The 27473-nt window shown below is 47.5% G+C and overlaps 3 protein-coding genes across 9 annotated transcripts; 1 reads left to right on the forward strand and 2 right to left on the reverse strand.

Moving 5' to 3' along the window:
• LOC120902982 (serine/arginine repetitive matrix protein 1) lies at positions 1 to 5704 on the reverse strand. 2 transcript variants are annotated; one of them, XM_040312125.1, is made up of 4 exons: positions 5556 to 5704; positions 4910 to 5484; positions 3811 to 4824; positions 1 to 2098 (listed from the first exon to the last, which is right to left on the reverse strand). In XM_040312125.1, exons 3-4 carry the CDS (start codon positions 4041 to 4043, stop codon positions 283 to 285), a joined length of 2049 nt encoding a protein of 682 aa, XP_040168059.1. In that variant the 5' UTR covers positions 4044 to 4824; positions 4910 to 5484; positions 5556 to 5704; the 3' UTR covers positions 1 to 282. The 2 variants fall into 2 exon arrangements, with proteins under 2 accessions (XP_040168059.1, XP_040168067.1); XM_040312133.1 differs by lacking the exons at positions 3811 to 4824; positions 4910 to 5484; positions 5556 to 5704 and adding an exon at positions 2315 to 3525.
• On the forward strand, positions 4729 to 23010 carry LOC120902992 (putative polypeptide N-acetylgalactosaminyltransferase 9). Of its 6 annotated transcripts, none has more exons than XM_040312153.1 (6): positions 4729 to 4851; positions 20715 to 20914; positions 20986 to 21505; positions 21568 to 21935; positions 21997 to 22218; positions 22294 to 23010. In XM_040312153.1, exons 2-6 carry the CDS (start codon positions 20807 to 20809, stop codon positions 22963 to 22965), a joined length of 1890 nt encoding a protein of 629 aa, XP_040168087.1. In that variant the 5' UTR covers positions 4729 to 4851; positions 20715 to 20806; the 3' UTR covers positions 22966 to 23010. The 6 variants fall into 6 exon arrangements, with proteins under 6 accessions (XP_040168087.1, XP_040168105.1, XP_040168114.1 ...); XM_040312147.1 differs by lacking the exon at positions 4729 to 4851 and adding an exon at positions 17673 to 19851 and having other exon boundaries at positions 20292 to 20914; XM_040312162.1 differs by lacking the exons at positions 4729 to 4851; positions 22294 to 23010 and adding an exon at positions 17673 to 19851 and having other exon boundaries at positions 20292 to 20914; positions 21990 to 22177.
• On the reverse strand, positions 6011 to 27338 carry LOC120903019 (protein Lilipod). Its single transcript, XM_040312200.1, has 11 exons — positions 26449 to 27338; positions 13672 to 13796; positions 13010 to 13149; positions 12698 to 12928; positions 12525 to 12593; positions 9893 to 10048; positions 9657 to 9818; positions 9426 to 9580; positions 9110 to 9341; positions 8879 to 9035; positions 6011 to 7241 (listed from the first exon to the last, which is right to left on the reverse strand). Exons 1-11 carry the CDS (start codon positions 26518 to 26520, stop codon positions 6866 to 6868), a joined length of 1875 nt encoding a protein of 624 aa, XP_040168134.1. The 5' UTR covers positions 26521 to 27338; the 3' UTR covers positions 6011 to 6865.
• Between the last annotated feature and the right edge of the window lie 135 nt (positions 27339 to 27473).

Here is a 27473-nt window from a genome sequence, read left to right on the forward strand (position 1 = left end):
TCATTCTGTTATCAAAAGACACTTTTTGTATTTCTTTTTTCGTTGTTTTTTGTCTAGTTGTTGATGCTTTCTTCTCTTCATCCGGCGTTCCGAAAGACGGCACAATTTTAAACGCAATCATGCACTACAACGCTCTACAGTTACACACGTTTCTTAACCCTATTTCATCACTAAATGCTCGGTTTGCTGCTGTTTGCGCTTAACATGCCTAAGGTACCATTATTATACAATCCGTTTTTTTTTGCTGCTAGGGGAATACTATTTAAGGCACCCTCACCGCGTTCATTCACTGGCCAAAAACGATAGGAACGATTTGGTGTGCGGGTTCACCTTCTGGGGCGATTCGTCCTCCAGCGGAATCAGCACGTCCCACGAGAGGTTTTCCACATTTTCCTCCCGCAAGTAGGAAGGTTTCACCTTGTGTTTCGGCTTCGATACGTCTGCCGCACCGGTTGAGTCGTCCGTCTTTTTCGTGCCGGGTTCGTCGCTGGGGGTAAGATCGTGTCTTGCCGCCGGTTCTGTTGTCGCACATTCGACCGTCTTGCTAGGCTGCTCCGGTTGTGATGGTGGTGGTGGAACGTAGCTCCAACTTTCTGTAGGATCGACTGGCGCCGGATCGGACCAATCGTAACGCTTTGGCGATTCGGGTAGCACAACCGGTTGCGGTTCCTCGACCCTTGTTTCGTATTGTGATCGTGTTTCATTCGGTGCATTAACGCCCCCTGGGGAAATGGCTTCAACAACTCGCACCGTTGCTTCTTTGCCAGCTGTCGCAGCACCACGAGCACGATCCTGTCGCCCACGGGAAGCTTCCGACCCGTTCCTCACCCCGTACTGCTGTCCCTCGCGGCTGTGGGTGGGACTTCTCGGCGGCTGGTGTGGCTTCTGTTTGCCTATCGATGGTCCCAGCACGGCCCGGGGCGATACGGCCGATGGTGGTTTGTCCTGCGCCCGTTTCGGCGACGGTGTCGCACAGGTGATCGTGATCTTGGGCAGTGCTGCCAGCTTTTCCATGCGCGGCGATAGTCCCTTTTTCGTTGGAGAGCGTGGGCTGGCGGCATTTGGCACTGGTGCAGGTTGCGTTGCTGCGGCGGGGTGATGTTTCTTGGTCGGCGTTGTCGGAGTGTCACGTGTCACAATGGTGGCCACAATGTTGCCGTCCTCGTGCACCCGAATCGAACGTCCGGTGGACGCTTTCGGGGAAGTTTTCTGCGCTGCCGGAGCTGCCTTCGTCGTTTGCGTGGTGCGGCGTTTGTTTTCCTTATCGTTTGTGGTGAGGTTCTGGTTGGCGGCCTTTCCACCGCCCGTGGAGCGACCCGATGGTGCGTTGGATTTGCTTCCCTTTGGCTTCTGCTGTACCGCTGTGTCCTTTTGGGAATCTTTTTTCGCCTGCTTTTCCACACCCTTTTCACCATTGACCGCCGATTGATTGTGCGCACTGGGCGGATCAGTAGGACCATTTGATGTGCCACCGTTCACAGCGACTTGCTCGGCCTCCTTGCTCGGCTCGGTAAGATACTTCCCGTACAGCTTGTCGAGCAATTCGTTGCCCAAGCTCCCACTGTACAGATCGAGCGCCATCAGCAGGAAGGCTTTCGCCGGCGCACACAGGTTCGGTATCACAATCAACGCTTTCCGCATCGTGTACAGCAGATCGTTCGCCTCCTTCTGGTGCACCTCCTTCCAAACCGTCCCGTTCAGTGTGATTTGCTGCAGCAGCACCTTGGCAAACTTTGGATCCAACCGATGCGCGGACGCCGGCTGCTGGCAGATCCGGTTAATCTCCTGCTCCAGCTCGGACGTCAGCAGCAGTAGCAACGATTGGCCGAGAATCTTAATACGACAACCATGGCCCACCATCTTGCGGTTGTAGTACTCGCCGAGCAGTATGATCGAGTTGTGGAACCGTTCCCCGCCCTCCTGCTTCAGCCGCTCGATCGCGAGAAAGTTGTGCTGCAGCGTGGTGATCATGGCGTTGCGCACGTTCGTGCCACCGATCGGAACGTCGCCCAGCTGCCGGGAAGCGAACACGAGCGCAAACTGTATCGCAAACCCACTGTCGGCCAGTGCCGCCTCGTTGAGATGCAGGAAAAGATCACTGTAAAATGGAGAGAGAGAGAGAATACAGATGTTAATTGATGGTGAAAGTACACAAGCACATGTTAAGGCCGGGCTACATTGATCGTACTCGCACGCATGGAAAATTAACGTATTTTCTGGAACGGCTCCAAATTGTTTGGCAAAATGCTTCGGTCAGCTGCCACCAGATGCGCTAGTGAAAATCAAAATTACCCGGCCTTTAGACCGCTCCTACCACCAGGCGTCTCCATAATGTTACATGGAAATGTTTCGAAAAACGGTCACATTTAGCCCGCTAACCTTTCGAGAAGCCTTATCAAATGAGCGCCTCTCTGTGCTGCACCGTGTGGTTTAGCGCGTTAAGGTGAAAAACTTTTGGAACGATACGCAACACGTGCGGCACCGTTCAGGGCCACGTGCTTATTGCGCGTGTGGCGCTTACGCAAATGATTCATGCAGAGCTCTGCGTCAGTGAGATGTAAATAATAATTGAATACGCTTCGCAAAGGGAGAGGGAGTTGCGTTTATGTAAATGTGACACACAGTCGTGTGCAGCTTTTCAGCTTCAAGAACTGTGCTGCTCTTCTTCTGCTGGGGGCGAGGTTAAACTGTTTCAGTTTACTAAGAATTAGAACTAGAACAGTTAATTCTAAGGCGAAGGATAAACAAACGGTGACATACTGTGGTCGTTTTTACGTTATCTTAGTTTTTGTGTCGCCCAATCGGAACATGTTTTGCTTTCAAAATGTATATAAACCTATCGTCTCGCCACGTGCTCAAAAAGGCCCCAAAAAAACAACAACTTTAACCACAAAACAACGCGCTTACACAGCTTTATCGCCGTATTAAAATAGATGCGCTATTTTACGTTTGTTGGTATTGTAATTTACCACCCCACTAGGCCGCTTGGCGAGAGGTATGTGTACGTTATCAGCACTACAGCACCAGCTCTCTCTCTTTTATATCAGCCACACAAACCAAGAAACGTGGAAAAAAATATCTTCATTTTTTCGATTCAAATCAACAACAACACATGTCTGTGTGTTTGTGTGTGTGCCGTGGGAACACTTCCACCCTTAGATCAACAAACAACGCTTGGGTGTCTGTGAGCATCGTGAGAGCATAATCAAACGGAGGGAAAAGCCGGTAAACACAGCACATTGGATGAATGTTTGTGTGTGTTGGTGCGTTGTAAAGAGAAGCATATACACAGCACAAATGTGTAACGCTGTGCGTTTGGCCCCGTATCAATCGCATTAACCTTTGTGAAGGACAGGTCATCTCTTTTCCGAGACACTTCATCTCTCCATCTTTGTTTCGATGTTGGCTTCGACGGAAAGAGAGGGCGCAAAAGGGAAACCCCAAAATGGCCAACTTAATTGGCAATTTTCAAAAATTGATTGGGAACTATTTTCTCAACTGAGCAGTCGACAGGCGGTATAACAAAAAAGTTCTCCAAAAGGCGCCGTTTCTTCCTGTCACAATGGCCTCAGAGAGAGAATGAGAGCCTTTTAAAGGGGAAGGGAGAATACCTGACGTTCGTCAGCAAACTGGTTTCTGGACGGGGAGCCCGGTTTGGAGCCCGGTGCACCAACTGCAACACATCACATTCACCACTCGAGTTTGCACACACTCGCTCAGCTTGCAGGAGCTGCATTAGAGCATCGATCGAAAATATGGCTACGGCCATAGCAGCAGCTTGCCATTCTTCCACCCATGTACGAAACTTACTTCAGCTGCTGCTCGGTGGTAATGCGTCGCCGGAACAGTTCACCGAACTTTCGCAGATGGTACGTTAGCTCGATCGTTTCCGCGTACACATCGATCTTGCCAATTTCCTGCCGCAGTTCGGCGAACATCATCATGGCTGCTGCTTGTTGTTGTTGTTGCTGCTGTTGATCGCCGCCAGTTTGATGATGGTTGTCGTCCACCCGCCGTTCATTGTTGGTTCCCTTTTGCTCCATGCTCCGCCGAGAGTGGATGACAGAGAGTGCGATCAACACTTTTCTTATACGCGCAGCTGCTGTTGCTGCTGTTGCTGCCACCACCGGAAGTACCGGCAACACGTGCGAAAAATACGCGAACAAGCGCTACACACAACAGCAGCGCAGCAGTATGGGAGATACGCACGCACAAAAACGATTGCTTGATCACGCACACACACACACACACACACACACACACTTATTAGAGGTATTTTAAATGCGATTTTATGCTGCACTAAGCACACGACCTTTGTGCTCACGTACGGTGTTTGTGTATCAAATCACTTTGGAACCGCTTTGTTTGTAGCAGCAGCACGGGGGAAAACACCTTTCCGATCAGGTTGTTCTACGCGTAGCTATTATTGTGGTTTCTATACACACACGCACACACATACACAGTTTAGTCTTACCGTCACCCGCGATGGAGGAACAGCAACTAACGCGACTAATCAGTTTAAACTCTCCAGCACAACAACTTCTGGCCGAATGCGCGTTTGTCTCCCTTTACCCGCGCGAGCCTAAATCCCGTGTGTGCGTATGGCCGCGCGCGCGCTCTCACTCTCTCTCGTACTCTCTTCTATAGCGAGGCTTTGCTACCTGGCCGCCTGTCTGCCTGTCTGCCTGCCTGCCGTGGACGTTGTATGTTTTCTCACCTCTGCTGATGCTGAACTTCTCCAAGGTAGTAAGTCCCTTTGCGCCTTTGCTTTACCACCACGACAGGAACGTCGCGGGCCTGAGAGCGTCGAACACCTGCGAGAACCTAAAACGACAAAGAAGGGAGCGAAAGGTAAACTGAACTAGCTCTGGTCCCCGGAACGCTGGCCGCTCAAAACCCAGCCACTTACAATGTATAGGAGCGTTTTGTGTCGTTGTATTTGTGGGGACACAACATCGTCATCATCGTCATCATCATCCCCCCATAAAGGGCTTAAGTCGTTGTGGAGCATATAGCCGGCGGGAGTACAATATGCCAACGCAATTTGAACCGAGACAGCTAGCGGCTGTGTGTGTGTGTGTGTTCGTGTGACGGGGTTAGTTCGGAGTGCGCTGCCGTGCGGGGGGTTGCTTTTGCGTATAACTTTGCGCATTAAAACATAACGAAAACGTGATCCACCACCATCAGCCGCTACAACCGACTCATCAGGAGAGCGACAGAGAGAAACGAAAAGAGTGAGAATGCGCCAGAGATCGTTGCGAAATATGGATGGACCGACACCGGGGGAGGGTGGGTAGCGCGCTGCAAGGGATGATGACGCTGAGAAGGTGGGGTGCGTAGCGCTCGTGACGCACTACCAGCTAACCAATACACAGTGCCAATACCCCCGCCTGGGTCACCCGGGGGTTGAAGGGGCGAAACGATGTTTAAATGTCGTCGACGGCAATGTTCATCGTCATCGTATGCGAGTTCGTTTAGGGGAGCCTGGAGCGAAAAGGGAACGTATGCAGAGTTTACTAATTTAAACATATGGAAGAAATTTAAACCAAAATTACCTTCCTAGCTTCTGTTGGGCTTCAATGTTTGTACCCTTTAAATCATTCCCTTTTAACACGCGTTTTTTTGTTATATTCATTTTTGGTTGGTTTTTCGCACCCCTTTCTTTTTCGTCGTGTTCGTATGCCATCCCTTCGGATTCGGGGTTTCTACCTGTTCGAAGGGACGGCTGCTGAAGGTAAAAGACTGAAGGATTTCAAGAGCAAGGTCATCATCATACGCTTTGCTACCTACTGCGAAAACCCGGCTCTACTCTACGGTGGCAAAATAGGGGACGGAAACGAAACATTTTTAACCGTTTTGGTACCGTTTTGACTGAGTGATCACTTACGCGTACCCGTGTTTACACAGCTGCAAGGGAATGGCTGAAATGTCGAAGGACTCTCCCGATTGCTTGCCTCGAAAAAGAATGTGTGATATTAGCTAACGGGAATAGACCTTATTTGCTCACTGCTTTTTGCTTACTTGGTATAGATATTTATGTTTAATATGTTGCGCGCACACACACACTCAGACTGCATAATACGCATTAGAGATACAGGGATCGTACTTTTTAGTTTGTGTTTGTGTGTGTGTTGAGTAGCTTTGTCGTTTGATAAAATCTAAACATTAAGGCCGGGGTACATTGTCCGCACTCGCTAGTGTAATTTCTATTTCGCCACTAGCGCATCTGGCGGCGGCTGGTCGAAGCATTCTGCTAAACAATTTGAAGCCGCTTCAGAAAATATGTTATTTTTACATGTTTTTTTGGTCAAACTGGACATGAAAACCTTTGTATATGATACATAAATATGTTGTGCAAGTATTTCAGCTATTTGCGCATAAAAAACGGTGGAAAAAACTACTTAAATTTGAGATCCGGCACGACTTTGATCCTCGACTAAAAAAAGCTTCAGTAAGCCGCCGCCAGATGCACTAGTGAAAATCGAAATTACACTAATAATCGAGTACTGACAACCTTACCCCGGCCTTAATGCGTAAAAGGGAGCGAAGAAAAGGTGTGAAGAAAAAAAAAACTCATCATTATACAGCCATGAGAAATAATATCCCGATTGAAAGGGGAGGCTTAATATCACTTAAATGGCAGATGGTAATAATATATTAGATTTAGCTGCATTCGTGCAATCAGGTCGGCGGATCAGGATGGCTCGTACGGCACGGAACGGAACCAACAGCGACTTCTTACAAATATCTTACTGAATGGGTTGGTTTCACTGGGTTTCACGCGGTGCGAGAATCCAACTATCGAGAGCAGGTTTTTGCGGGTCATTTGTTTGCTTTGGAAATGGCTGCTACCACACATCCGTCTTCAACGTGTCTTTTTAACATCCGCATGAACTGCGCCCCCGTTGGTAAGCGTCAACCGTGTTGCTGCTGCTTGCTCTTTGGTGTCAATCGTGCTACTGCCGGTAGCCACGTGCGCATTTCCACGATGATGCACAGTGCTGCTGTTTGCATGTTCCACCGCAATAAAGTGTTCCTGTGGTGTTGTGCTAGTCGCACCATTATTCGGTTCAGTCGAAACGGATGATGATGCGGGATGCTGAACAGCATGGTTGATCGGATGGTGGTGATGGTGTTGATGGTGCTGCGGTAACGCCGCTGGATGCAGATGATTCAGCTGGCCAGCATTTTGAGCAATGCTCAGCTCAATGTGGCTGCTGTAGTTAAACAATGCTTTTAATCTGCGATCATTGTTTTGAGTTTCCAATTACACGAAGGTTTTAGTGAACGCCGCCATGATCGAACGTAAAGATGAAACAGGTAAAACATTTGCAAAGAGGAGAAAGAGAGAGAGAAAGAAAAGATGAGTGAAAACAACAAAAAACAGTTAGAGGAAGGGATTTGTTAAAATTACATCTTTGTGCGATATGAAGTGAAATGTTAGGAGAAAGGGTTAGTTTTGAAGAAAAAACAATGTACTACATTCAATCACAAGCAAATCTAAGCGTGGTGTGATACAGATATCAATGTTTTCGAACTACAATCACACAATTACCGTGTCACAAGAGAGCATTATAGTGTGCAACAATTCTGCAATTACTATTTATTTGACTAATTATTGTTTGTTTCTTTTATTTTTTTGTTAAATTAATTTCACCTACACAACAAAACTTATTGTCCTTTCTTTTTGCTTTTGTGCAAACACTGAAAACATTGCCAAGTGTGCCGGCGGGGACAGGGCAGTACCATCTTTGTAATAGCTATAATATTCTGGGAAATGTTTTAACTGGTCGATTTACATTTGTGTGCGTTGTTCTTATTTCCTAACCACTTCCTTCAGCCTTATGCCCTAATAATCTCAGTTCTGGCAAACAAAAAGCAGTCGACAAGTGGCAAACAGTGTCAGATCACACATGGGCTTTTCTTCTTCCTACTATAAACTCTTTCTCCGCACATTTTATAGACTAGATTTGTCGGTCTTTTCATCCATTCTGGCATTGTTTTTTGATACGTGTAATTTATCACGTGAGTATCATGTTTGCTTGGTTCAATTGTGGGTGCGCATGCGACACACAAACAGGATATGGTTTTTTTTATTATGCGAATATCCTTTTCTACTACTTCCACCACAAGCAGGAGGAATTATACGTTTTTTTTTCAATCTTAAAATGCGACTGCATGGTATGCGCACCGAGCAATATGAAGCATAATATCATGGAATTAATGGAATCAATATGATTGCTGTCAGCTAGCATGTTGAAGCACGTTCGAACAAGTGCACTACACAGTACCACTCACACAGAGGAAACAAACGATGACAATGACAACGTTTTACGATGAAGATACGATAAATAGTCGATGGACAAATGAACAAGTTAATAAATAATTATTCGAACCCCTGTCCGGAAAGGGATAAGGTTAAAGATTAAATAATTCGCTCCCACCGGCGCAAGCGAAGCGATGGGTGAGAAGGTGAATGATTCACGAACTAAAATAAGTACAGTCAGAAAGCGATCCCACAAAAGCGCCTATACGGCCGCTGCGTACTAATAGTTAGTGGTGTGCGTCTTCTTGCAACTACAATCTACGTCGAATGTGTGCTAGGACGAATGTATGGGATAGCGGGCAGAAGCTTGCTATACATTAGGCTCCCTTTTAATGGCAGTAGTAGTTTCGTCTTTGTGGCGGTGCAGGTTGTTCGTACGCTATGGGGCCTCAAAACCAATGACCCTAAATCCTCCCGCCCCGAAATGAAAGCATTTGCGTATACGCGTTGCATCGAGCGTACGTGGGGGGCGTGGGGGGGACAGCGAGCATCACCATTCAGTTGATGATGAACGTAAGGTAGCTAAGAAAGATGAAATAATTCTCCACTAACCGAGCACACAGCTCTCGCCGCACGGTTGCGGTGAACTTGTTGAACAGGCAGAGCGTGGCCGCCGTGCCGAACACCACGTTGTACAGCAGCACGATCAGAAAGTTGCCGAGCCACTCGATCTGGCCGAAATCGCCCAGCAGATCGAAATTTGTAATACCTGGAAAAAACGGAAAAAATACATCACATTAGTAAACGTGTAAATCATGCCGGTTTTTCTTTTGTAATAGTTACCTAGAATGCGCGCAAGCAGTGGCAGCGCAGAGCTAAGAATAAGCACGAGGCCACAGTTTGCTATCAGCTGCGCCAGTGATGTGTTGCGCCGCTGGGGCCGCACGTTACGCATGAACGGCATCGTGTAGAGCCCAACGGTAGACGTGACGCCTAGGTAGGTGATAATGCACACCTCCAGCGTGGCACCCAGCGGTCCCAGCTTCGATAGGGAAGTGATGCCGAGTGTAAATTGCTGAAAGCACAACGTAAGACGAAAGAAACACTCGAATAAGCATAAACACCTTTGAGGAACTGTGCAAGAGCGCTGACGCCTTACCCTGGTGCTCAATGGCACTGCCTTGATGCCGATCAGCAGCTCGAGCGTGTTCTGCACGACCAGCAGCACCGTAATGCCGGTTAGTATCAGCAATAGCAGCATCGCTATCGGATAGACCAGATTCCTCTGAAGCGCCGAAGAGCTGCGTTGCTTATCTGATGGGACAGAAGGATGGAGAGCACGGTTAATAAGAAACGGATCGTCAGCAATGGAGTGTCCGGAGACGCTTACCGAGCACTTTACGTTCAGACTCTAGCTCTCTCAGTCTTTCAAACAGCTTGACAGATTCGCTCGTCGGGCTGCCATTGGTGGCTGGTTTGATTTGATACAAATCATCCAGCCCGGAGCAAAGTTTGGCAGGCGTTAGGTCTATCGTTGTTACGCTCCTTAGCTCTGGAAGATGGAAAATAGTGGGTAAATTGTGTTCGTTTCTTTACATGCAACGATTCTCGTCCTGGCAAACTCACCTATATTAAGATTGGCATTCGCCAGCTTGCGCTTGACAGTGGCCTCCTCTATGTTGAAGGCGTGGAATTCTTCGTTCACGTCGCGTAACAGGTTTGGCTTTACCAGCACCTTGCCAACCACACCGAACAGTCTTACGAAACCCATCGGGGTGCAAACTGCAAGAAAGGGAAAGAGAAGCAATCGTGGGATTGTGGTTTTAATTAAGAAAAATCAATCAATTTTGATAATGAAATACATTAAAAAAGGAATTCAGCGGAAAAGTTCTTGAATAAGAGGATCCCTTTTTTTAGAAGGAACCTGTCTTCCAACCAGACAGTAGCAGTGGTTACCAACTCCATCACGGGGAAACAACAGTCGAACTACGTTGCTACGGTGACGAACTTCGCATTTAGCAGCCCTTGTGCGGTGGCTTCCACCAAATCAACAAGCGAACCGTTGTGTAGTTAACAACGCGCAGGCAGGCAAGAGCAACCTGGTTGCCCTTGCACCCTAGTCAGTCGACAAGGAGCCAACGGGGCGCCTGGGTGGACCTTTTTCAGTTCGTGGCTCACAGTAGTGTGCAAAACGTGCGTCCATCAAAATGATGTCCAAAGAGGACGAAGAAGCGTTCGAGGCAGGTCTAAGCAAGGTGGACGAGGTGATGCGAATCCTCAACCTAATGACCAGCGGCGACAAAGCCAAGGAGCAGATGGGTGTCGCATTCGCCGACCAGTAAGTGCAAAACGTCATTCGTATTTGTCTGTCTACTGCTCAACGCTCTGCCTCCGTGTTTCGATTTATTTGGACAGATTTCTTGGCACCGACAGTGCGACGAAGAAAAAGGACGAAACAAATGTGGAAAACTTTATCGTGCGCGTAAACCAAGAACGCACCGTTATCAACCGCAAAGACGCCGCGGACGAGCCGCCGCTCGAGCAGCCGATGCAGGACAAGTACGCCTTTATGGCGGAAATCGAACGCGACGCGGCAAGACGTGCGACCGAGCGGCGCGAACGGGAGCAGGTCGCCCAGGGGTTAAGGCGGGCCGGCAACCGGGCGTTTCGGCGCGCCGAATACGAGCAGGCGATCAACATGTACTCGAAAGCGATCGATCAAATACGCGACAGCCCGATACTGTACAACAACCGGGCGCTGGCGTACATACGCATCGAGCTGTACAAGCGGGCGATCATCGACTGTGACTTTGTGCTGAGCAAGCTGGACGAGAAGAACTTGCGGTCGTGGATTTTCCGCGCCCAAGGATACTACCGGCTCGGGGAGATGAAAGCGTACGAGAAAAGTGTGGCCGAAGCGCGTAAGCACAATCCACGGGAGCTGCCGTACATCGATCGGATAGTGCGCGAGATTGAGGGTAAAGCGGTCACCGGGGAGATTGTTGTGGCGGCGGGAGATGAGCCGATGGTGGCTGGTGAGCAGTCCGGAGAGAGGGCTGAAGAGGCGGGTCTGACTGCTGGAGCAGCGGCAGCGATGGATCATCGGTTAGCTACGAAGCCTTTACCCATGGACGATGTACAATCGACGTCTTCCGGAGAGCTGTCGGAAGGCTAGAGGAGCAAAAGCACGGCCGCAGCAGTTGGGTCCATTTACAATTCTATCAAGCACGCTCTTTGTACAGTAAAATAAAGCAATTCCCTGGTATTGAATATGCAATGTTCGCAATGTATCCCACCCCACACATCTCTCTCTGCAATGTTTTAAAGTACAGAACGCCTCCACTGGCTGAAATGGTAGCGTATAATTTGATTTTTCCACACGCCACTTCCATTACATTACAACCAAAGGATTCCCGCACCGTTTGGAGCTTGGTGATGAATTGTCTGACCAAGTCTGGGAGTGGTTTTTGCGGTTGATGCGCGTTTTGTTTACATGTTTATTGATTAAACTTTTGTTGCGCTACCGTGCCGCGCCGTATAGCGCCGCAGACAGAGCGCTGGCAAGAGACGTAGCCTAACCGGGCGTCGTAGCCCTATTGCTGTAGACATCCATCATTGGTTTTTTAGAGGGAGGGGAAGGAACCCACCACCAGACAAGGTCTAGTGCGGGGTTGAACCACTGGCAAACGGGGAGTTCAATTTTGTCATGACAAATCACGACTGTGCGGGAAATTCGTTAGCCAGACGCCGCAATGCTGATTGACTTGTGCCAAAATTGTCTGCTGGGTTTGATAGCATTGAAAGTGCGTTGTTTATAAAAGGGAATTTCAAAACTACTTTAAAATAGAGGAAATGCATTCCAAGGTTCATGAAAAAAATCTGTTTCATAATCTCTGACGCCTTATTATCTCAGTAAGACCTGCATAAGAGTGAAATCTTGATGCTTTCAGAATTCCAAAGCGGCAAACCACAAAACGGACACCTTACACCAGGCTTGAAATATTCTATTACACTCTTGCGCAAGTAATTCGCTGTTTTTGTTCGCTGTTATACGTCGCATTATTCGGATGTGGTTCTGGCATTGTCATTGTCCCTCGGCTGTGTCGATTACATGCTGTAACAATGGCTTCGTGGCGTAACAATGGTTTGCATACGAAACGCATTACACATAATCACAGCTTTTGATGACGAAAGTACGTAAAAAAGCGTATTGAGAAAAAAGAGAAACTAGAAGCAAAAGGAAGACACATTCACTTACCTAATAGTAACAGTACACCTAAAAACGACACACACGAGTACAAGAATGGCAGATGACATTTGGCTAAATCTGTTGAAGGAGCGGGGGGAAAAGACACGGAAAGAACAAAATGAATTAAATCAAGCAATGCAAACAAGTCAGTCAGTAAGGCTGACTACACGCTGAACACTTACTGAACAGTGCCTGAAAGGTGTTGCGGTCCGGGTCGCGCAGCGCCGATATGACGTACGTCGTCGCAAACACGATGAACGCGAGCAGCGAAAATACGGTAAACGTTTCGTACACCCGCGCCATGATGCCCTTCTTGTGGCCGCTAAAACCGGACGACTCGGTAAACAGGTAGGAGAACGGGAGCAGCACAAACAGCGCCAGATTCGAGAACAGAAATACGTAGTTCCAGAGCCCTGTTGTGAGGAAACAAAAAAGGAATCACATTATGTTGTCATGTTGTGGAGTTTTTTGGTGGATAGGGCGGGCGCACATACCTTGTATTAGCGAGCTGTTTAACCATTTCACGTAGTAGCTGTTCGGGTAGAGGATGAGCACCTCGTTGCTGGCGATGGAGATCGGCAGCAGCAGAGCGGCACCCACGGCCACGGCCAGGGAGAACGTGCACAACCATAAGCTGGCAGGGTTGCAGCATAGAACAGACAAAAGAATAAGCGTACAATAAGTTAGTGAAGCAGAACAACAACAATGGGCGGCAGTGGGCTGGCCGGAAGGAATGCAAATGTGCAACACGAATGACGCGTAACCTATAGTGTTCTGAGCCATAAGGCAATTTTTTTGTAAAGATTTAGACAACATAGGAACAAGCTAAAATTAATGTTCTATAGCGTTAACAGACGAAAAGTACTAAGTCGAGTTACTAATTTTATGGACGAAGGATACTAAGTTATACTTTTCAGTAAATTTACTGAGTATTGTGTACTAAATTTTTAGTAGTTTTACAAAAACCATATCAGATTTTCATTTTGAAGAATTCCTAATAATTTAATAAAATCAAGATCGTAATTAAATAGTAGAATTATCTGGACTCCAAACGAGACTTGATCGCAGATCATCCTTCGTTGCTCGCACACACGCGTTACCGTCTAGACCACGAGACCGACCCTGAGAGGCGAGATTAAACGTTTATATATGTTACCTAATGCGATACACAGTGATTTCGTCCTCGTCGGGAGCAAACAGATCGTCACGATCGCGCCTCCGGAAGCGAATGATCAGTGCATAGCTTCCAAGGTAAAGCAACAGAAACAGCAACATAAAGATCTGCAAAGAAAAGGGAAAAACGTAAAAATGTAAGTTAAATTGTCATTATAATTGAGCCATCGGTAGATATATTTATCAATGATTTTTATCCATTTTTTAATCGATACAATACAAACTCCATAGTGTCACGCCCCATTTAACGCATTTAAAGCACTTCTCCTCCTCCATGATCGTACATCACAATTGCACAATCATTTGCGAGTGCAATGATCCTCATCCACAAACGATCGTGCATCAACTTTCCATCCGCCGCCACCTCTCGCTAACGATCTCCCAAGTCCGTCCCATTCCAGCATGAAACCACATGCATTCTTCACCCATGTAGAGCTGCACTCAAAAACAGGCTTGCCGGCATCACCCAACATCGCAGTAGGCGAAACTGGGGCTTGTCGCGACAGTTCCGCTCCATTGGGGGGCGAAGAACGGCCCGGCAAGTTGCTATTTTTGGCTGTCGACTGACTCTCGTTTCTAGTGTTTTGTTGGTTGGAGCTGCAGTGGCATTGATCACCTACATTCCATCCCCCGCAGCAGCAGCTGGGAGCCGGGATTTCTCTTTTCGGGATTTTACGAAACCTCATAATTTGGTGGGTTAGAATATGGAAATACAATCAAGCGTGGTAATTATGCTGACGTTGGTGCTTAAGTAAATCAGGTTTTTTTTATTCATTGCTGCACCAAACCGCACCGGGTGTAACGGGAAAAACCACTGCAGCTTGTCCTCTCGCGTCTTGGCGGTCGTCGAACGACGTTGCAGCCTCTGCACAATCAATGCTAACGGAGGAAGTGGCCGTTTATTTTCTGACTCTTTTTTTCTTTCTTTTTTTTTGTTTCGTTGCTGCCGTTGTTGTGCCGCTTGAACGGTTACCGGGCAACAACAACCACAACGAACGTTTTCAGCTGGCGATCTTGCACGATCTTGTCCCGATTCCCGACCGTTATGCAGCGTACAATCCAGGAGAGAGATAAAAAAAACGCAAATCAAACTATTGCTATTATGCTGCCCAACAGGCTGGAAACGTTTGGGGCTGGTGAAGCTGGAGCAGCAAGCGGAGTGGATTTTGCTAAACGGTTTCGAATTGCAATTTTGAAAGCAATTGTGGAGAATCGCGAAAGCTCTGTATCGAATTTAGTTCATGATTTCGGTTAAGCATGGAAAAAAGATAAGAAGATCCAGATAGTTCACTGAAGAATGTGCCTCAAGTTTAAGTATAACATCAACCAGCGTGTCTGCGACGCGTCTAGACTTATCGACACCGTCTGATCAATTCAATTCAATGTCGCCAGACGCCGACGATTCTCCTATAAAATGATAGCCCACCCAAATACCCAAATTGCTGCACAAATATTTGACCAAACCCAGCAACTAACAACGCACGAAAAAAAAAAGAACTCCGCAGTTCGTCACGCACTTTGGGGGGTACAGCACACACTCCATTCGATTCGTTGATGCGAGACACTCAGTTTATGGACCATCACCAACCCGAAAAAAGAAGAATGCGTGCCCCCTTGTGGTCACGTGCCATTGGGCCACCAAGCATGATTTGTTTACAGAACGATCAACTCGGAGGAGAAGCGCTGCTTTTTTTTTGTATTGAAGGAAGGTTTTATTTATGTAAGGAGGTTTATGATTTGTTTGATGAGTGTTTCCCCGTTTTTTGGCATGGGTTTGGGGGTTTTGTTTGTTGTGTAGGTAGTAGTGATGGGTAAATTCAACAAAAATCCGGAATCGCTTCCGAATGACTCCGCCAAAATTGGAAGCGGTTCCGGAAGGTAGGTGCAAAACTCCGACCTCGGAGCCGTCTGGAGCCGTCCGGAGCCGTTCGGAGCCGTCCGGAGCCGTCCGGAGCCGTCCGGAGCCGCTAGTCGGCAGTCGGAGCCGTCCGGAGCCGGCGGAGCCGTTGGAGCCGTCGGAGCCGTCCGGAGCCGTCGGAGCTGTCCGGAGCCGTCGGAGCCGTCTGGAGCCGTCGGAGCCGTCCGGAGCCGTCCGGAGCCGCTAGTCGGCAGCCGGAGCCGTCCAGAGCCGGCGGAGCCGTCGGAGCCGTCGGAGCCGTTGGAGCCGTCCGGAGCCGTCGGAGCCGTCGGAGCCGTCGGAGTAGTTGTAATAGTCGGAAGCATTCTGAAGCGCATTAATTTCTCGATATTAGTGATAATTTTATTGTAAAAAACAGCTTACGAGTAAAAAAAGAGTCTTCTTCATTTATTGATATGAAGTTTGTTTGTGTGTTTTTTTTTCAAAAATAAAGCCAAAAATAATAAATATATAGGAAAAAAATGAATCAAATTAGGAGGTCAAGGAGCAATAGAACTATGACGGGAGGTGGGTTTGATAAAATACGAAACAACGTAACGTAATTATGGCAGTTTTGTTTACATCGACTAACGTGTATGGTTTAGGCCGCACTTGTTTTTTACCGAATAACATGATGGCACATGGACAAGACAAAGAATATAACTATCAATCATCCGTCCATCTTTTATGAAAATAAAGATCAATAATAGTTTGATTCATAATTTTTCCCTAGATATACGGAGCAAACAATTGTTTTTGATTTTATTGTTTAACAAAAAATACAAAAAAAACTTCAGAGCAATAAATGAAGAAGACTATTTTTTTACTCGTAAGCTGTTTTTTTAAATGAAATCATCGCTGATATCGGGAAATTAAAGCGCTTCAGAAGACTTCCGACTATTACAACGACTCCTACGGCTCGAACTGGCTCCGTCGGCTTCGACGGCACCGACGACCCCAACGTCTCCAACCGGTTCCGTTGGCTCCATCGACTACGACGGCTCTGTCGGCTCCAACGACTACGACGGTTCCGACCGGCTCCGGACGGCTCCGTCGGCTCCGTCGGCTCCGGACGGCTCCAACCGGCTCCGTCGGCTCCAACTGCTACGACGGCTCCGACCGGCTCCAGCTGCCGACTAGCGGCTCCGACGGCTCCAACGGCTCCGACGGCTCCGAACGGCTCCGACGGCTCCAACGATTCCGGACAGCTCCAACGGCTCCAACGGCTCCGACGGCTCCGGACGGCTCCGACGGCTCCGACGGCTCCAGCTGCCGACTAGCGGCTCCGGACGGCTCCGGACGGCTCCAACGGCTCCGGACGGCTCCGGACGGCTCCGACGGCTCCGGACGGCTCCGACGGCTCCGGACGGCTCCGACGGCTCCGGACGGCTCCGACGGCTCCGGGCGGAATCGACGATTTGAATTTTTCGGAATCGGAGCCGGAGTAGCAATGCTCGGAAGCGATTCCGAGCCGTGGGTGCGATTCCGGTTACCCATCACTAGTAGGTAGTGCTGATGGAATGAGAGGAGTGTAGGGGAGGATGTTTTTTTGCAAATTACATTTTTGAGCATGTTTTACAAGTGTATGTAATAGCGGTTTTAGGAGAGGTTGCAGATTAAAAGGCTCGTACCGTTCGGTGGTTTTGTTATGATGAATTCAAAGTAAACCCCGTTTTGGATCGTGATTTTGAGATGCTACACATAGTAGCGGGTAAGAATTGTAGTGTAGTTCGATTGAACATTGATTTCATTAGATAAGCGGATGTTTCTCATACATATTTGAGGGTAATTTTCATTCATTTCTTTAATATTTGACGATCGATCTGTAATATGAAATTACAGTTTTTTATAACAACAGATTACAGGGTGTATACACATGATGAAATGAGGTGAAAAAGGTTCAAATTTCACTCTGATTTGCAATCTAAAAATAGGACACTGCTGAATAAGCGTATTTTTCCTTTCATTCACAGTCTCACTTCCATTAATCGTGCACTATCAGTTTTTCTGTCCCGAGAGAGTGATAAGGAATAGGACACTAAACTGCGACGTAGCCAGTGAAACGCTTGAGGTTTTTGCATTAAAAATTACTGTCTACTAAACCTTATCAGAAATAGAATTTGGTAGTCTTGAACTCGAAAACATTACTACCGTCTGGTCAAAAGTATCTTTAAGATACTATTCCCACTGCACCAAACTCTTCCAAAGTGCATTCACCTTTTTGCGGCTGTGAGTGACATAAGACATAAGAGTCTACAAAACGCTACACCTAAACTAAACGCTACAAAACATCGTCCCAAAACGCGATTGCATTCAAATCAAAGCATTCCAGCAGCATTGCGCTAAAAATAGATGAATAAAAACAACACGATCAAAAATCGGCTGCGTTTCTTGCAGTTGCATGCCACACAAACCGAACGAACCCACCACCATTCATAAATCTTCCACCTTTTCGTGTTTGCATGTAAAACTTAGTCCTACCGTAAACGATGCAACCACCATAAAATGCTGCACGCAAACCGCCGATAGCGCTGTTGCCATTTGTTGCTTCTTTTTTTTCTCCAACATCAAAATAAAACATACGAAAATGGTTTCGATCCGTCGCAACTGGGTTCGTCATACGCAATCTGCGCGGAATCCGTTTGCGGACATGGGCACATGGAAGGAATGGATCACGCTGCGAGTGGTTGCATGCGTCGAAGTAAACACACATACAGTGTAACGCGGAATGCACTGGAATGCATTTGTTTCCATTTTTGTGTTCGCTTCAAATCTACAGATGCTTTCGGTCGGTGTAGTTTCGGAAAGCCATTGCGGAGAGCGGATTGATGAAATACGTACAAGTGTGTGGTAGTAGCTGTACCGTGTGTGCAAGGCACACTTGCACTAGCCACTGTTGAGCTACGATCAGCGCACGCATGGGTATAAGATGATGATAAAAGCCAGTCGGGGCCGGAGGGGGAGTAGTGCAGCAAGCATTAAACACGTTTTGCTTTCGTTTGGCCGTCGCATGTGTCACGCTGATTGACCAAAAGTAGTACACGAACGGTACCGAAACATTGACCCCGGGTCCAGTGGTGGGGTAAGATTATCTAAACCATTGATGCTTCGGGTTGCCAAATTGCGGGGAGACTGAGTTTAAAAATAAACAAACCCACTCATTGTGAGAGGTACCAAGCGTACCAAGAAGCGGAACCGCACTCTAACCGTAGGACACAATTGCTGTATTGTGCCATTGTCAATAAGTGGCGACGGTCATTAACTGCTGCTGCAGTTGATAACCCTTTTCCTTCTCTTTTGCTGATTAAGAGTTTTAGGAGAAGTTCGAAAATAGTTTCAAATAATAATAAAAATAATATCATTCTAAGATAAATGTCCCTGCAATGCTTTCTTATCACATAACGAAAAGCAATATTAGAACAAGGAACGAAATGTTACAACAGGGAAAATTCATGACATACTTTGTTTGAAGCTACTGCGCCGTTATTGCGTGTAACGCACACGTGTGTTTAGTACGCAACAGAGAGAAAAGGCTGTGCGTGTCTAGCCGCCGGAAGCTGCAGCGACATTCTAATGCGCTGGACAACGGTTGTGGCGCACAAAACACAGGGAGCGAACCCTCAGCAACAAGGGGAGAGAATCAGATTCCACAAGTAAGTGAAAAAAAGAAATGTAACACAAAGAGAGGGGTTACACGGGCGTATATAGGGATGATTTTGTGCGCTTCACATTCCATTCTTGAAATGAAAGAAAAGCGGCCAAGAACGGAATGGGAATAAATGGGGAAGTTTATTATTATCTATTAGATTAATACTAAGCTCAATAACCCACTCAATTATTTGTTTTTATCAATCAGAATGAAAATAAAGCAAATTTGTAAAATAAAATCACTAAGCACATCGTTACACTTATCGGTTTTCTTATATCAGTTACAGTTTTTACATCAAGATTACGATCAGTTTGCTACACGTGCTCGAGGAAGCACGGCACAAAGCACATGACGCTCCGTTTTCCAGCCGCGCAATGGCCAAGTGTCGGCTCTGTTTACCAAACAAAGAGAACACCACGTCATATCAACGAGTAAGGCCCGGCCAAAACGTTTGTAGTAAACAAACCCTTTATGTTTCGAGCTCACAACTCCCGTCACAACTCACTGATGGAACACAGCTGTGAGGAGCATGTAAATGTAGTGATTTTTGTTTACATTTTCTAAATTTGTTTGAAGCTCAACCTTTTTTCAAGCAGAGACGCTACGTGTATCGAACTGTACTGCAACGTCACTGACTGTGTGTGTGTGTGTGTGTGTGTGTGTGTGTGTGTGTGTGTGTGTGTGTGTGTGTGTGTGTGTGTGTGTGTGTGTGTGTGTGTGTGTGTGTGTGTGTGTGTGTGTGTGTGTGTGTGTGTGTGTGTGTGTGTGTGTGTGTGTGTGTGTGTGTGTGTGTGTGTGTGTGTGTGTGTGTGTGTGTGTGTGTGTGTGTGTGTGTGTGTGTGTGTGTGTGTGTGTGTGTGTGTGTGTGTGTGTGTGTGTGTGTGTGTGTGTGTGTGTGTGTGTGTGTGTGTGTGTGTGTGTGTGTGTGTGTGTGTGTGTGTGTGTGTGTGTGTGTGTGTGTGTGTGTGTGTGTGTGTGTGTGTGTGTGTGTGTGTGTGTGTGTGTGTGTGTGTGTGTGTGTGTGTGTGCTTTGAATATGATATTTACCTCTTTCTAGGCGCAAAACCATCACCAAAACACATGCCGATTGAGCTATATTTTGCAGCGTTAGATCGCACTTTATAGCCCTGACGGCATAGATAGGCCGCGAAGAGGTGGCAAGAAGGGACAGCTGCAAAGCAAATGGACAGCTAAGCGACACACTGGTTGTAATATGGCACGAGGACAAAGCGCACAACCGGCCACGTATGGCAGTGATAAGCGATATAACCTAACGATAGCACCGGCACACGGTGACTTAGGTGTCTAGTGAATGAACAGCTTTGTTGGCTATCGATATGCGAGGTTAATTTCCCTACATAAACTGTTACACTTCAACATTCAACTACAGTTTGAGAGACCCACCAACATCAAGAAGCAGTTTTATCGCACATTACCAAATGTACTGTTTTCATTGATTCAACCTTTCCGAATGTTCAAGATAAGAGACAACGACAAGAAACAAGAAAATTACATTGATGTAGCATCAACTCATCACGATGCTATTTTGGGCTGTGTTGGACCTTCCAGTAAATGAACCACAGGCTTCAGTCCCAGTCTGGTACGGTGCGTTGGTGGGAGCTTGTCTTCTGTTTCGTTACACTTCTCCAAACATGTCCCAAGTTTAGCTTCAATATGAGAGTAAGTGTTGCGAGATCTTATATTGATTCCTGTCAGAACTATCTAACTACTATTTCATTCCATTTTTCCAGTTCGGTCCCTCGTACCGTTTCACCTTGTGCCGGTCTGAGTTGATTCTACTTTTCTTACTTGCCATCGCGCTTGTGCTTATCGTACATCAATATTCTCGGGCAGTGTTGCAGCAGGTTTCGGTGGTATCTTCCCAGCCCCACTATAAACGTCAACAAGCACCCCAACATATCGTCACGGCTCATCATGCCCCACCGGGTCACATGGGAGAACCGGTAACGCTACCACAAGAGCATGGAAACATACCGGACAACGTGCAGGAACAGATTGCACTCGGCTGGCAGCGGCAAGGTTACAATCAGTTCGTTTCGGATTTAATTTCCGTGCGGCGGCAACTGCCTGATGTACGCGATCCCTGGTGTCACGAACGAACGCGATCAGCATTGCCACCGGTCTCTATTGTGATTGTGTTTCACGATGAAGCTCTGTCGGTGCTGTTGCGCACTGTCCATTCCGTTTTGAACCGTACACCACCGGAACTGGTACAGGAGGTCGTGCTGATAGACGATTGGTCCAGTTTGGGTGAGATTCGTGTACTACAAACATTGCCTACATCTAACTAACGATCGCTTCTTCATCTCCAGTACAACTGAAAACATTCCTGGACGACTACTTTCTGCCGTACAGTGACAAGGTACGCATTCTACGAACTCCAAAAAGGCTTGGACTGATAACGGGAAGAATATTCGGCGCAAAACGTGCATCGGCCGACTACCTGCTCTTCCTCGATGCGCACTGCGAGTGTCTCGAGGGGTGGCTAGAGCCTTTGCTGGAACTAGTGGCCAGCAATCAGGACCGCCGGAAAGTGGTTGCAGTACCCACCATCGATTGGCTGAACGAGACCACATTGGCGCTTCAGGTAGGCGCTTCCAGTGGACTGTACGGAGCGTTCGATTGGAATCTTAGCTTCCAGTGGCGACCACGGTACGATCGACTTCAGGCCCCACAAGAGGTGAATTTGGTGACGCATTGGAGCCAAGGGGGTATTATTATTAACAGCGCTTAGTTTACAGCACTTGCTCGAACCATTCGACACACCAGTAATGGCGGGTGGACTGTTCTGCATTGAGAAGGCATTTTTCGCCCAACTCGGCTGGTACGATCCCGGGCTGCAGGTTTACGGTGGCGAAAACATGGAACTATCCTTCAAAGTGTGGATGTGTGGTGGAGCGATCCAAACGGTGCCCTGTTCGCATGTCGCTCACATCCAGAAGCGTAATCATCCTTACATCGGGGTAAATGCTACTGAATGATCATCTCCGCATCTGTGTGTTTGCAAGTGATCGTATCGGCTTCTTCTCCCAAAACAGAGCTACACCAAGGAACGGGACCTAACGATGAGGAACAGTCTACGGGTGGCCGAAGTGTGGATGGATGAGTATGCTGAGTTTCTCTATCGCCTGCATCCCGATTATCGAACTCTTTTAGCATCGCGAACTTCCAACACGCCATCAAGCGTAAATCTCGACGCTCGTCGACAGCTTCGCAGTGAGTTGGGCTGTAAGTCTTTTCACTGGTATCTGCAGCACGTGTTTCCCGAGCAGGATGATCCATCCGAGGCGCAGGCCGCGGGTTGGATCCGGCATGAAAACGAAGCCGGTCAACTCTGTCTCACCTGGCCGATGCGTGATCGTTCGTTGGCTTTGCTGCACTGCCATGGGTTAGGGGGGCAACAGATTTGGTTTCACCGCAAAACGGGAGAGATCACCCGAGAGGGACACTGTCTGGGTGTGGACAGTGATAATAAACCACAAGAAGCGGAGGTGACGATCGCACTCTGTAGCTCCGAGGGTAGCTCCGGCGCCTATAGATGGCTCTATCGTCGACAGACAGGCCAGCTAGTGAATGTTGCCAGCGGACTGTGTCTAGTGCCAGCGGATAATAATTTTCGCGTGACGGTGGAACGATGTGAGTCGTCTGATCGAGAGATCTTTACACAATCCAATCGGCAGCGGTGGACTTTTCAAATCGATGATATATGAGAGGGGTGTTTTTTTAAGAGGATCAATAAAATTAATTAAAAATAAAACCGATGGAAATTGGTTTCCTTCCACTTCCTTCTCTGGCACCCGTGCCAAAGCATCGTACCAAAGGAAGAAATGTGATCCCTCCGCTAGACACCGTCATGATCATATGCAACGTGCAAAACCTCATCCGCAAAACCAGCCACAAAAACAACCGGATAGTGCACACCGGCGTTGGTGAAAGGAGAAAACCCACATTCCCTTCTTCCCCTCTTCCGTTTTGCCGAGACGCCACTGCCGTGTGGCGGTTGCTAATTTTGTCGACGCTTTTACAACACCCACCGCAAGGCGCCATTATCGTCCGCTGGCGGCAGGGCTTAGGGTGCGACACGCGAAAACGGCAAAAATAAAACAATTACTGCTTGCAGACCGAAAGCGAACAGATCAATGACAGTTGATCATGGTCGCAACTCACTCTCGCTCTTTTCTTCGTGATCTTTTGCCAGTGCAGCTCTGTGTCTACGATGCCCGCGCTACACACACACACACAAGCACTTGCGGAAAGGAAAGTACGCAAAGGTGCTAAATATAGGCCACGTGCTGTGAACGGCTTTGTAGAAAAGGGTTTGCGCCTAGCGTCTATCGTTCAAAGACACTGGGAACGCGCTTCGTGAGATGAGTCTGCGACGTCGAGCCGTCGAGATTACGATGAGTCGATTGATAAACCATGATGTAACATGGGGCAATAGGTGACGGGGCTCTCGCTCCGAGGGTCGAGGCTGTATGTTGGGAATGTAGTTGTACGGAAGCGAGCAATTCCACTTCATCAACAAATCTATCATCAAAAGCGTACCTGTCGACGCCATCGTTAATCATTGAAAAATGACGTCACTCCCAAACATTTATCATAGAGTTTAATTATTTTTTTAAATTTTCAAATGCAAACGTTTTTTCATATTCTGACATGAGAATTGTTGCACGTTAAAAGTATAGGCAGAAGCTATAGCGAGACAGCAATCATACTTTTAACAATTAACACGATCGTGTTAGAAAATTGCAGCTGGCTGGTATTTCAAAGCATAAATAGAGAAAACTGGTATGCACAGCAGATGTTGCTGGTGCAATATCTCTCGCTCGCTCTACCTGCTACTACTTCAAACGGTTGCAATTCCGCTGGGCCACGCACAATAGGCATGCGTTTTTCTTCTTTTCTTCGCGCCAATCCTGGCAGATGGGCAAGCTGCAATTGTAGCAAGGGAATTAATTTGTATTTGGTATAATGGAGCTTTTTGAACTTTTCACGAAAAAATAAAACTCGGTTTGGACTAATTAAATGAAGCGCAATTAAAAAAAAAAACTAATAATGTACAGTGGAGCGCCGTTTATCCGGGCTTCTCGGGGCTTTACCTCGCACGGATAAGCGAATAACATGGATAATGAGTCAAATGATATATTTTATCTCCAATTCCTGATTAATTTTTGGAAAATTATCTTATTTTTTGATAAAAATAACCCAGTTTTAATTACCTTCATGCTTTTTCCACAAGAATATTTGAAATTTGCCTTGAATTATAGGGTCTTTTGTTATGACAATATGCTCTTTTAACCGCTTTTTCAAATATCCTCCTCATAACGAAATGTCACCATTGTATTGAACTGTCATTTCTCAACAGCACGGATAAACGGACAGCCGGATAAAAGGTACCCGGATAAACGGCGCTCCACTGTAATTATAAATGCAGACAATAAACTATTCCCCCGCTAAAATCATATCCAATTCCCAAAAAGATGTTTACGATCTTCCAATGCCGTCATCGCCTACTTGAGATCTCGATCGATCTTTAAATCAATTTTACAAGTGGCATTCTTGACTGTAAGCCAGACACACCGTTGCTGTGGCGCGTTCGAGATTGATTGCTACACGCCATAATCGAAATGTAAGGCGTTTTTTGTTTTGTTTTGGAAATTTAACCTACTGATAAAAATACATCGATGCATTCGAAAAGCATTACCCCCATTCGTGATCGGAATTCCCACCCACCCCGTGCCTAACAAAAACATACCCAAAACAACACCCTCATGTGTGTTTAGAGGCGACCTTAAAATTCATACCAAGCAGCACACCGATTTGCTTTGCAATCCAATTTTCACAGCGAGGGGAGGGGTACAACAACACTCGCTTTGTTGTGCTTTTTTTCACTCTCTCGGTGTATATGAAATAGGTGGACGAGAGAGCACACGAATGAAGGTCGAGACGTTGAAAGCACCAGCAGGCGGCACCCGGTACCCTTCTTTTGTGTGCGTTCAAAGGTACACATATTTGCAATTACGCGTTGCGCTTCCGTCTGCCGAGAAAGCCACTCCACCACACGGGTTCGGACGGGGTACGGAATGGCGGCCACAAAAAAGAAGCAAGAGCCAAAACCAAATTGTTCTGCACTTTATCGAAAAGCTTTCCCAGCGCCGGTCGGAACGTGTTTCCTTGGTGATGCTACTACACCCTCCAAAAACAATGCCGAGTAGATGATGGGGCGAAAAACGGATGGTAGGATGGTATAGCAGAATGAGCAGAACAGTAAAAGGAAACCCCTTACCGTGGCTCATCCAGCTGGTCGTGTAATTTCTGTAATACACACACACCCACAACCGCCGGCGCGATAACGAATAACAGGCGGATACGTGGTACATGGGGGCCAGTTCCTCCCCTGCTGCTCCCACCCCTTAAGTACACCGACATGTTTGCGTTTGGTGCGGAGCATAGCGAAGAAACTGGACTATCGCTCTCCAGCAGCTGGTACACGATCGACGCACACAGCACACGATATATGCTGAACTGATTTCTAATTCGTGTGCCAGACCAAGTAGTATTTAACCGTCTGCTCGTCTCGTTCCGTATCCCGCTTTGCTGCTTGTTTTGCTTCGGTGGAAAGTACTGAACCCGATCCGAATCGAGCCAACATCTGTGTTCACAATTGCATCCACCGACGCCCATCGTTATCAGCATTAGCCACACCAATTGTTTGTAGATTTTGTCTTATCGTGCTATACTACACCTTTCCGCACCGAGCAGAGAATTATTCACAGCAACAGGGACATTCTGTTTCGGTTTGGCATGTGTATTTCGTGCCTCTAATTACGCTCTATCCCGGGATGTCCGAACCTCGGGCTCGAAGGTCAAAGTCGACTATGATTAAATGGTTCTCCCATGCCAGAGCAATGTTGTTTTGTTGTTACGCAATGGAATCGCTGTGGCTTCTTGGATTAAGGCTTTTCCTTGGCGCCCACCATGTGCTTTGCCCGCGTACTGGAGCGGCAACACCCATTCGCCGCACCGGTTGTGCCGCACCGTTGACACCGTGACCTAATTTTGAGCTTCAAACCCACCCCAAACTGCATACTCCCGATGGGGTTGTCGTGGTCGTGAATATGCAACTCCCGTTCACGCTAAAACAAATATAAGCCACTTTTATATCCCCCCATCCCCCTCCCGGTGGTACTTACGATATGCTCGCGGACCGTGTTGTGAAACATTTGCTCCCGTATGTCGGGCACTTGCTCCTCGTCCTGCTCCATGGCGTCCAGGACGGCGTACAGTTGCGTTGCGTTGAGCGTAATTTTGTTGCCGTTGGTGGCCTGCCGCGGCCTCACACGATAGCAGTGTAACGGGTGTTTTTCTCTCTTTCTCACTGGATTTACTGCTGTCGGAAGCAAATCCTTCCGGCGAAGATGTGCTGGCCACTCAGCACCGCCGAACGGACTGGCGATGAGTTTGATTTGAAGGTGACCACAATTTGTTACAATCGCGCAGGAATTTGGACACGAAATTCACTTTCTTTCGGAGCGCCCCCTTCAGGCACCTCGATCCGCCGATCCAGGAGGCCTCAAAATATCACAACGCATCAACATGGGTGCTCTTGCTTTCTTCCGAACCAGTGCGCCTCACCGTGGCAACACACATACACACGGAAACGCGACACACACAAACAAAAACTTATATTTTCGTACAGATTCCCTTGCGACCGGACACACCTTCCCGGGCAGGGATCATCCTCCCAGATAGCTCGCTGCCCTCGCTGGGTGGAAGGTGGAATTTGTTTTAACTACTTTCACTTTGAGGCAGGGAAGGGGTGACGCCGAAACCAATCCTGCTCTGCTGCACTGAACCGATGACCGCGGGGAAGCTAGCGCCCCTTTCACCACGTTATTACACTTTTTCTGCTGTCGAATTCTGGCAGAACGGTGCCCCGTGTTGGAGAGTACGGGCCCGAATTGTGTCGCAATTAGGATGGAAATTTTCGCTCTTTTCACTCGGGCCACTGCGCGATGCGAACGTTGTTGATTGCAAGCTTGTTGTGTTTACGAGTCAAACGTCAGGCAGCGGACGCGTTCGAAACGAGCCAGCAAATGGCTCGGTACAAAATGGCAGGTTAGCTCATTCGTTACATTATGAAAAGCCGTTACAAAAGACATTGAGTTTTAATTTATTACGTTTGTTCTAGTTAAGTGCAGAACTGTCTTGGATTTTT

This window comes from Anopheles arabiensis, chromosome 2 (genome assembly GCF_016920715.1).
Source record: "Anopheles arabiensis isolate DONGOLA chromosome 2, AaraD3, whole genome shotgun sequence".
In the NCBI taxonomy this organism is placed as follows: Eukaryota; Metazoa; Arthropoda; class Insecta; order Diptera; family Culicidae; genus Anopheles; species Anopheles arabiensis.